A 10,134-nucleotide genomic window follows, 5' to 3' on the forward strand; every position below is an offset into this window, starting at 1 on the left:
TTTGATGTTAATAGATGGGATAATATATAATTTAGCCCCTAAACTTGTCTATTTGTATATATTTGGTCCTTAAATTTTTTTTTGACCTTATTTGTTTCTGAGCTTGCATTTCATCAACTAGGTTGGTCTCTTCAGTTAACACTGTTGGCTTATGTTGATATGATATTTTTATCTAATCTGGTGATGTAATGTGATAGCTTATTCGTAACACCACGTGACAAACATAATTTATATACTTTTATTTTTTTTAATTTATGTTTATCACGTGTCCCATTAAGAGGCTGCCATGTAATACTATCGAATTAACTAATAGTGTCACGTCAACATAAACTAATAATATTAATGTGAAGGTATCAGCCTAATTGGCAAAATACAAGTTTAGAGACTAATTAAGTAGAAAAGAACAAGTTCGAGGTGAAATTATATATTAAACCCTTAATAGATTTTTACATATCAATCAAACACTTAATACTTGGCTTTAACCTCCAATCATAAAAACACATCTTTTAATACGGTGGGGGAAGAAGAAAAAAGAAGAAGAAGCCTTTGATTGGACATTACAGTCTAAGAATTTCATTTTCAGTCATAAAATTCACCCCCTGTGGGGTCTCTCACCCTTCCCCCCACTGTTCCACCATGGGAGGAGCCTAAGCTAAACACAAAACTAACCACTTTTTTTTTTTTTTTTCCTTTCTACACTCTGTAAAACCATGAAGAAAATTCCAAAACCCAAAAAAGTCAATAAGGGCAGCCCCTCAAAAAAACTTTTCTTCCCTTGTTTTTTGGGTTTTCTTTCTTTTTTATAACACTTACTGTACTGTAGACTTTCTTTTTTCTTTTTCTTTTTTTTTTAAATCTTTCAAAAGATTATAGTCAAGAATTGTGCAATTCAAGTCTTGGTCGGTTCTGGGTTTTCTTTCTTTCTTTTGAATTTTCTCGGGAATTGGGTGTTTTTGTTTGATCGGTTATGTAAATTCTTAGATACCCTTTTCATGATTTTGTGTTCTTTTTTTGATTGATTTTGCAGATTGAAGAATTCCCAGAAAGAAGAAAACAAATGGTTCCTTTTTAGATGTTGATGTAGCAAAAGGAAGTGGATTCAATTCATATGGATAATCTATGTTGCTTCAATGCTGTAATTTTCTCAACTCACTCTCTTTTCGATTTTTCTTTTCTTTTGTTTTTCCTAATTAGTAGCTCTCAATTAGGCTTTTATACTCTCAATTAGGCTTTTATATAATCTTATATATAAAAGCCTAATTTGTAGCTTTGACTTTACGGCAAATTTTGTGTTTATCTTTGACGTTATGCAAGAACATTGAAATCATATGGAAAATCTTATGCAAAATACATATAATTGTTGTTATTATTCTCTTTTAGATTGTTGGAGGACGATCTTCATGTAGCTCCGGGAAGGGCAGAAGCCATAACGGCGCTGTCAAGTATGGATTCGCTTTACTGAAAGGTAAAGCGAATCATCCTATGGAGGATTATCATGTCGCAAAGTTCACGCAACTTCAGGGGCACGAACTCGGACTTTTTGCTATATATGATGGTCATTTGGGGGACAGTGTGCCTGCCTATCTGCAAAAGCATTTGCTTCCCAATATCTTAAAGGATGTGAGTTCTCGAACAATCGAATATGAAATAATCCGAATTTCAAGTTGTTCCGGCCCGAACTCGCTGGATACATGCATTGTTTGTTGAAGTACGTCCTTCAACTTTTTGTTATATGGATTGCAGGAGGAGTTTTGGACCGATCCCAATAGGTCGATTTTTAAAGCTTATGAGAAAACAGACCAAGCGATTCTTTCGCATAGTCCGGACTTAGGACGAGGGGGATCGACTGCTGTTACTGCGATTTTGATAGATGGGCGAAAACTATGGGTAGCCAATGTCGGAGATTCACGTGCCGTTTTATCGAAGAATGGGCAAGCAATGCAGATGAGTATCGATCATGAGCCCAGCACAGAGCGAGGAAGCATCGAGAACCGAGGCGGATTTGTCTCGAACTTGCCAGGTTATTTCGGAAACTACCCTTACTAAATCAAAATAAGTTTGTTTCGGGGAGGCTTACGCATTGTATGCATTGCATTTTATCCCAGGGGATGTTGCAAGAGTGAACGGCCAACTTGCTGTTTCCCGTGCTTTCGGAGACAAGAACTTAAAATTACACCTCCGATCTGATCCCGACATACAAAATGCCGATATTAACTCGAATACCGACCTTCTCATCCTTGCAAGTGATGGACTATGGAAGGTAATTCATCCCTCTCCGGACACCACCAACTTCTCATGTTTCTTTTTATCTCGTTTTTTTCATACTCTATCGAACCAAATCCAGGTTATGTCGAACCAAGAAGCAGTCGACATTGCGAAAAAGACCAAGGATCCGCAACGAGCGGCGAAAAAGCTAGCCTCGGAGGCATTGAACAGAGACAGCAAGGACGATATCTCCTGTATCGTAGTTCGTTTGAAGGGGTGACTGAAAACCGAATGCGACCGAAAACACATCCCCGATTGCGCATGATACGAATCATCAATGGGAGGAAATATGAATCATGGTGAAGGTTCAGTGTCCCCATATACTCCTTTCTCCTTTTGTAAAATTAATGTTCTAATGCGGCTTTCCTATATTGCTTGATTTCTTCAATTATGGTTGGAAAAGCTCCAGGGAAAATATTTACAGTTGATTTCTTTTTATTTTATAATATCTTAATATTTATAGTTGAAAATATTGGAAAACATTTTTTTAAAGAATTTCAAATTAATTAGTTTGTAGTTATATATTTTATAACATTTAATTTCTTTATAATATTTAAAGTCTCATGTAATGACCTATTGGTCAAGGATGTTCATTGTTTCAAGTGTGACTTGAGTTCAAGTTGTGCTAGTAACATTTGAAATTCGGGTTTTGTCTAATTATTATAATTCACTAAAAAAATATATTTTTGTCACCAAATTATAAAAATGTTCAAGTTAGTTCTTTTGTTTCTATTTTGATGGGTGTCAACTTTTTTTAATTGGTATAATTGTATATTCAGTCCTCGATACTTACATATTCTATCAAACAAATTCTAAATAAATTTTTTTATATATAATGCTTAGAACTACCCATTATCCTTCCCCAACCCTTAAATAGGAGAATAAACTTGTTTTAGTGTGCTTAAACCTACGTCCTCCTGCATTGAGACCAATGTCGATGCCAATCGAACAAAGACTTAGTCGACAATAATTCAATAAATTTAATCCTCTCTATTTATGAATTTCACTAATTAAAATAAGTTACATCATCATTCTTATTAATGATTTAACAGAGGGTGACCAAAACAGAAACAAATGATAACATTCGTGATGGAAATGTAAATTTTTATAATTTAATGACTAAAACAGAAACACGCTAATAATTGAATAATTAATTGTGTAAATTACCTTTTCTATTATATATATTTGAGGTAACCCTTATTATTATAATTATACTTAAGATGTTATATAAATTCTAGTATGTGAATGATTCAGGTTATAATATATATATATATTTTGAGATATTAAAAGTGATATAATTTCAATTTTAGTCCTTAAAATATGCTAAAATTTTAAATATATATCTATATATCTCATACTGACACGTGACACACTTACCCTGTCTCTTTTCTTCTTTTTTTTCTTTCCATTTTATAATGATGGTTAATTTTCAGTTTTTATCCTTCTAATATACTTAAAATTGAGATTTAAGCCTTATACTTTAATTTTTAATATAATTCGGTCTTTATATTTTTATAATGTTATTGATTAATTCAAATAGTTAATATAGTGAACTTTTCGATTAAAATGTTACGTGGTTATATATAATTTGAAAGCGGGTTTTTAAATCCAGAATTTAGAGGGATTAAATTCTTGAAAATAAAAGTAGAATGACTAAATTCTAAATGTGCAAAGTGTAGAGACTTAAGAGTCATGGTTATTTGATCTGGACCGGATTGGCCGGGGTATCGGCTCGAAGAGAGGCATTAGATCGGTTGAGCCATGAATTGGTACGAACCGATTGAACCAAACTAAAAAATGATTGAGCTGAATTCTTTTATAATTTTTAATGATTTATTTAATCGAATCCTACAAAGCAATGGCATGACAAATTCGACCACCGGTTTATATTCTCTCTTTCTGATAAATAAGGTGATATATTATTAGAATTTTAAAAATATCCAATTATCATGTCTTAAACCCTAAGATATCTTTGTTCAATATATGCAATTAGACTTATTTTAATTGCCTTATTCATGAATTAAATATGCTTTTATTTAATTTTTGGCGAATTAATTATTGTATATAATATATAATTAATTTGTTTAAATATCTTTAATTCGTGGCTGCCAAAGGCATGGTGTGTTGCCTGCCTGTCAATTTTTTTTAAAGGAAAAAAGAAAGATTTTATCCTTTCGTTATTATCATTGATGAACAGAATCTTCAATTTATTTTTTTAAAAATGTAATTATATATGTACTCATTTTTATTAAGATATGGTTGTTGTTGTTGAGGGAGGTTGATTTTTCGAGGAAAAATATTTTAGATGTTGTTTATTGGACAATCAGTTAAATCTCTTGAATCGTGCTAAAGTTTTGTCTCTCGTTTTCGCCAGGAGTTTTAAAGTTCATAGAGGAGAGCATTTCTGTTAGTAGGAACACGATCTACAAGGTTCATGAGATAAGTGTCGGTATATTGTAAAATATTAATTATGCAAATCACTTGCATGAGAGAGACTCAAGCCACCAACCTTAAAGAATCGATCATCGACTTAACATCTGGCGGCAATCCCGAACTCAAGTGTTGTGATGTTTTAAAATTTTGTCTTGGCATGTACCTAGGAAGTCTTTTCGGCAATATGATCATTTTGTATCTTGATGGTATTTGAATGTTTTGTGTATAAGTGTTTATATATGTGGTTGATGAAAATGGTCAAGTTGATGTTATATTGCTATAGTAGTTTGGTTATGTATAGTTGAGGAGTTAATATGCTAGATGCGTATTTGGTTAATGCATAGTTGTGATAATGAAGGTTGGTACGTGGTTTTGCAATGGACGACAATATTTGGTGTATGTTTTATAAGTGAATTTGAATGTTTTATCATATATTGGAAGGGTTAAGTGATGCATGCTTAGTTCAAGCTTATCAAGAGCTGGTAAGTTCATGTTTATATCTATGTTATGTTTGAAAATGATTTGGTAGTTCAAGTATTTAGGTTATAAAGCTTATATGAAATCAAATGTTGAATGCTTGAATGCTTGAGTATTTGGCTTGATATTGAGGTGCAGACATATTGGTCAGACATTTAGGTTGATTGTATAGGTGATATTAAGATGTGTCTTTGGTTGATATAGTTAACTTTTGATTAGTCTTGATTTGGGCATGAAATTGACATTTTAAAATTAAGATTTTACTATTTCTGAGCTCAAGTATCGATATTTTGGCATTTGGTATCGATACTTGACCATATGAGTAGTTTTTAAAGCTAATAGAATGTTAAAAATGATATCGACGCTTATACAAGTATCCATATCTGTTCATAAAATATCGATGCCCTTGTTTTTGTAAATAATCAGAATCTTGATTTGGTATCGATACCAAATAAAGTATCGAAACAGTATCGATACCAAGAAGTTAAATATCGATACCAACTTAAAAATGTTGAAATTTTACAATTCAACCCTATTCCATACTTGGATTTCACGATTAGGTCCATATAGATTGCAAATTATTTTTACATTTGATTGTAGGTGATTTGATGATAATTAATTGAAATTTTAGTTAACAAATTACATGCAACTTATTTGGTTTTTGCCTGTAGCATCCTATTACTTAAGTCCGACGATCGAATCAGATAAAGAGTGTTACATTAATGATATTGATGTGATAACCCTCATGATAGTTCATATGTATTTTATTGCTTACTTGAATAAGTTAAAAATAAATTTTATGAACTTTTTTTATTTTTTTTTAAATTTGTATGAAGTATACATGGGTTAGGAAATTTTTTTATTAGGGGTTGAAATAAAATTAAAAATTCTTGAGGGTCAAAGGTATAAATTTTATATAAAAAACTTAAATTAAACTATAATTTTTCAAAGATTACTCAAATTGTAAAGGGATTTAATACCCTTTCACACCTGTTTGCCCTTTTGGATAAATGATGTGTCTACTTATGTTTAATATAAAAATAAAAATAATAGTAAAATTAAATATTATGACGTGAGACAAAAAAAATAAAATAAATAAAGAAAAATATTTATACAAAGTTGGAAGATGAACTGCTTGTAGGTTGTAGTGAACTGCAACCTTTATAGGCTATGTAGTAGGGTTGTGGGGCTCCTACTATTTGATTAGATGAAAAAGGCTCTTAAGTAGATAGCTGGTGCTATAACATGTATTGAAAGAAGTCTTCAAAATATCTTTCATCGGATAATGTGCCCCCTTAGTTAAGTCAACACTTGCACCATGTTTGGTTGGGTGTATTGGCATAGCCATTACACCCCTAATCGTGGGCCCTACTCAATACATTGTTTGGTTGGGTGTATTAGCCTAATACGGGTCTATTGCATTACTGATCTAATCCCCAAATTCCACCGATTTCCAATCCCTTCCTTGTGCTCAGTTTAGGTCCGGATTGAGTTTTGGTCCCTGTTTTACCCTCCTGATTCATGCTTCTGTCTTACCTAAAATCCACCGTCTTTTGTTTCTTCCTTCTACCTTTCTTCTCCACTCTCCTCACCTTTCTGTCTTACCTTTTTATCTCCACCGATTCACGCTTCTACCTTTCTGTCTTACCTCTCTTTGGCGTCACAACTGGACTTCGAACACCGATCAGAAAGCAGCCTCCTTCTCACGTTTTCCGTTCCTCTCCATCGGTGAAACTGTGTTTTGTCCGTTGGAACCGGTAAGGAAGATACAACCTTATTTTTTATTTAAAAATATGTTTTCCCAATGATTATTGGATTCAATTTCATCCTTTTAATAGTTTTGTTTCTTGGTTTGGAGATTTAGAAATTGGATTAAAGGAAACAATGGAACACGGGTCTTTCACTGATAATAGTGCTGCCACTTTTTCTTTAACTGATGAGGATCATACCATAGCTAACGCTGTTAGATTCACTTTGAATCAATAGTCAGTTCACTCACCTCTGTTTTTGGCTTTGATTCATGCTGGGTTTTCTTTGTTTTAAGTGATTGTATTGAAAGTGGAAGCTATCCTTTTTATGTTGTGCAGCCCAAGGGTTACATTCTGTGGCTACAGTATTCCTCATCCGTCAGAGGCTCGAGTTAATATTAGAGTTCAAACCACTGGTAAACTCAATATAACACTCTTTTTCAAGTACTTTGGTTGGGTTCAAGTTCCTTTAGTTGTTCTATGTGAAATTTTGCAGGTGATCCAGCAAGAGAGGTATTGAAAGATGTATGTCAAAATCTAATGTTGATGTGTAGGCATGTGAGGTGCACTTTTGACAAGGCTGTTGAAGATTTTAAAGCAAGCAATGCTGTGAAGGCTATGAAAATTGATTCACAAGACAGTAGTGGTGATGATTCAGAAGAGAGTGAATGAAAATGATTTCCTACCATCTATCTTTCACATCTTAAGACTATCATGTAGTCATTAGCTCAATCTGAATTACTTCTTTTTGTTATCATATCAAAAGCTTTTCGTTTGATATCTCACTTATCATCAACTATTTTCATTGGATTTGCAAACTAGAGTTGCCTATGCAAGCTATTCGGTTTACCTTGCTTGCACAAACCTATTTATATTTAAGGAATGTGTTAGGGAGAATACAATAGCATGTTGTTAGCATCCACTATTTCAGGCTATGGGGATTTTCTGTTTGGTTTCATCAAGTTCGAAGTTGTTTCTCCTGGCTTCGACAAATGTGGTATGGATCTCCAACAGCGCTTTTGAACTCTGATTATCTTCTTGGGAGTGTCCTCAGCCTACTTGCTAGCCTGCATTAAGCATCGATAAACATCAACTCAACCATTTTGTAACAGGTAAATGCAGAAATCATATCTATTCCTTGAGTTATCAAATACAAATTCTGGGATTACTGTGCATATGCTCCACAATCAAATACAACAACAATACACAATATTCTTATGCACATTTCCGCACAAACTATAATATTTCATGTCTATTACATTAAGATTGCCTCACGATGGTTTGAACACTTCTAAAACCAAAACAGAACCACACAATCAACTAACCGAATGACTGAGTTTCGGTTTGCATTTGTTTTCCAAAACCTATAAAATCTTTCAATGCTTGCTAGAAACCTCTGAAGTTATTTGAAATTGTGTTTAACTTCATTGGGCTCATTGCTTCGGTTGTCTCTTCCGCTACCAAATCATTATACATTTGTTTCTTCCATTGACAGAGCTCCTAACTCAACAAAAAACCAGTAGTTTTCCAACTAGTATGACACTGTCTACCAATATAAATATTTCCTCCTTAGTGATTATAGTGAGGGGCATATTTGTTGTCAATGTCCAGCTTTGATGCAACATGCTAATGTGGAAAATAAATAAAACAAAGAGGACATATGATAGGGCACTATGTGAAGATTGTTTTAAAAAGTATGATCTAGATGGAAGATATGTTTTTTTAATAGCTGCCATATCTTCCTTTACTAACTCAACTTTGTTGTTTAAATCAGTTTATTGCCCAACTGTTCAATTAAGAAAAATAATGTGCTATGTTAGTGCTGAGGCAATTGGATGTCGTCCATATACTTTGGGTGGAATTGCAATAATAATTTTATTGCTGCTGTAGTAGTTTGTATTGATGATCTTTTTTCAGTTTCATGTTGTCCCTGAATTGTTCTCAAGTCATAGTACCATTACTTGTGTAATAGTTACATAAGTCATATATTATTATTCTGACCTCTGTTGTTCCAGTAAATTGATGTTCTATGTGGAATTTTGTAGGTATTGGACTGTTAGTTACCGATTTGCTCCAGACATAAATTGTTGGCAAGCTGAAGCTATAGTTGCAATTCAAGAGGTTTGGTAACTTATCAAACCTTCTAAACTAAAGAAAAATTGTAAGACATATATATGTTCTGTTTTTTTTTGTTTACTCCATAGTAGTGTTTGGAGAGTTATATTTTGCAAGTGGTGATGTAGTAAGTTGATTTTTATTGGTATATTTAATTTGAATTTGGGATCGAATTTCTTAAGTTGATGTAGTTCGAAAATTTTAATCGAATTTTTTAAAATTGGAACATTAGATATAATCAAGTAAAGAACTTGATTAAAAAACAAATATTCAATATATTAAAATTGGATCAGTAGATATAATACAATGAATAAATTGTAAGGTGATTAAAATTGAATGAATAAATTAGAAAAATTTTATTAAAAATAAAACTAATTAAATGTGTATATTCATATACACCACATTAATTAAAAATATTTTTAAATAATTAAAATAAAAATATTATTTTAATAATATTACATATATATCGACTTTTGAACCAGTGGCAACTACTTTAGTACAAAATAAAAAAGGTAATTAATAAGCAGGCTCATTCATAATTTTTTCCCCAGAGAACGAATGATGTTATTTGCAAACAAAAGCAGTCCTCAAAAATCTTCTCCCAAAATTTTTGTGCCATTGATATAAATATAAACCAGTTAATGTGGTATATTAATATATAAAAGGAAATGAGTATATAAATTCATATAAGAATATTGATTATTAAGAATTTTATTAAATTATATATTTTAATTATAATATATTTAATAATAATTATGTTTAAATATGATTAAATTATTTATTATTGATAATAATAATCTTATTAAAATTTAAATAACAATAACAATAATCATTTACCAAAATAAATTTATGCTAAGGGTATTCTAGTCATTTTAGTTTTTGCCATTATACTATTACAGCTCTATCCCATTCAACCAAACACAAGATTACTATTACGCCACTATTCCATTACATTCAACCAAACAGTTGATTTGCTATTACACCTCTATTCCATTACACCTCTAATCCAATAAACCTTTAATCTAATACAGCGAACCAAACGTGCCCTTGGGATGTAGGATTGATAGTAAAATATTTTTTTTAGAATTTAGAGTTA

The 10,134-nt window shown here is 32.0% G+C and overlaps 1 protein-coding gene across 2 annotated transcripts; it reads left to right on the plus strand.

Moving 5' to 3' along the window:
* Positions 1 to 485: 485 nt before the first annotated feature.
* Positions 486 to 2,735, plus strand: LOC107949135 (probable protein phosphatase 2C 9). Of its 2 annotated transcripts, XM_016883865.2 has the most exons (6): positions 539 to 899; positions 1,028 to 1,135; positions 1,381 to 1,620; positions 1,744 to 2,020; positions 2,106 to 2,260; positions 2,345 to 2,735. In XM_016883865.2, exons 2-6 carry the CDS (start codon positions 1,109 to 1,111, stop codon positions 2,483 to 2,485), a joined length of 840 nt encoding a protein of 279 aa, XP_016739354.2. In that variant the 5' UTR covers positions 539 to 899; positions 1,028 to 1,108; the 3' UTR covers positions 2,486 to 2,735. The 2 variants fall into 2 exon arrangements, with proteins under 2 accessions (XP_016739353.2, XP_016739354.2); XM_016883864.2 differs by having other exon boundaries at positions 486 to 1,135.
* Positions 2,736 to 10,134: the final 7,399 nt, after the last annotated feature.

Source organism: Gossypium hirsutum, chromosome D04, assembly GCF_007990345.1.
Source record: "Gossypium hirsutum isolate 1008001.06 chromosome D04, Gossypium_hirsutum_v2.1, whole genome shotgun sequence".
Taxonomy (NCBI): Eukaryota; Viridiplantae; Streptophyta; class Magnoliopsida; order Malvales; family Malvaceae; genus Gossypium; species Gossypium hirsutum.

Coding starts and splice junctions, on each gene's coding strand:
- LOC107949135 (XM_016883864.2), top strand. CDS start 1,109: ATGGATAATCTATGTTGCTTCAATGCT. Junction 1,136..1,380: donor ATCTATGTTGCTTCAATGCT/GTAATTTTCTCA, acceptor ATTCTCTTTTAG/ATTGTTGGAGGACGATCTTC. Junction 1,621..1,743: donor TTCCCAATATCTTAAAGGAT/GTGAGTTCTCGA, acceptor TATGGATTGCAG/GAGGAGTTTTGGACCGATCC.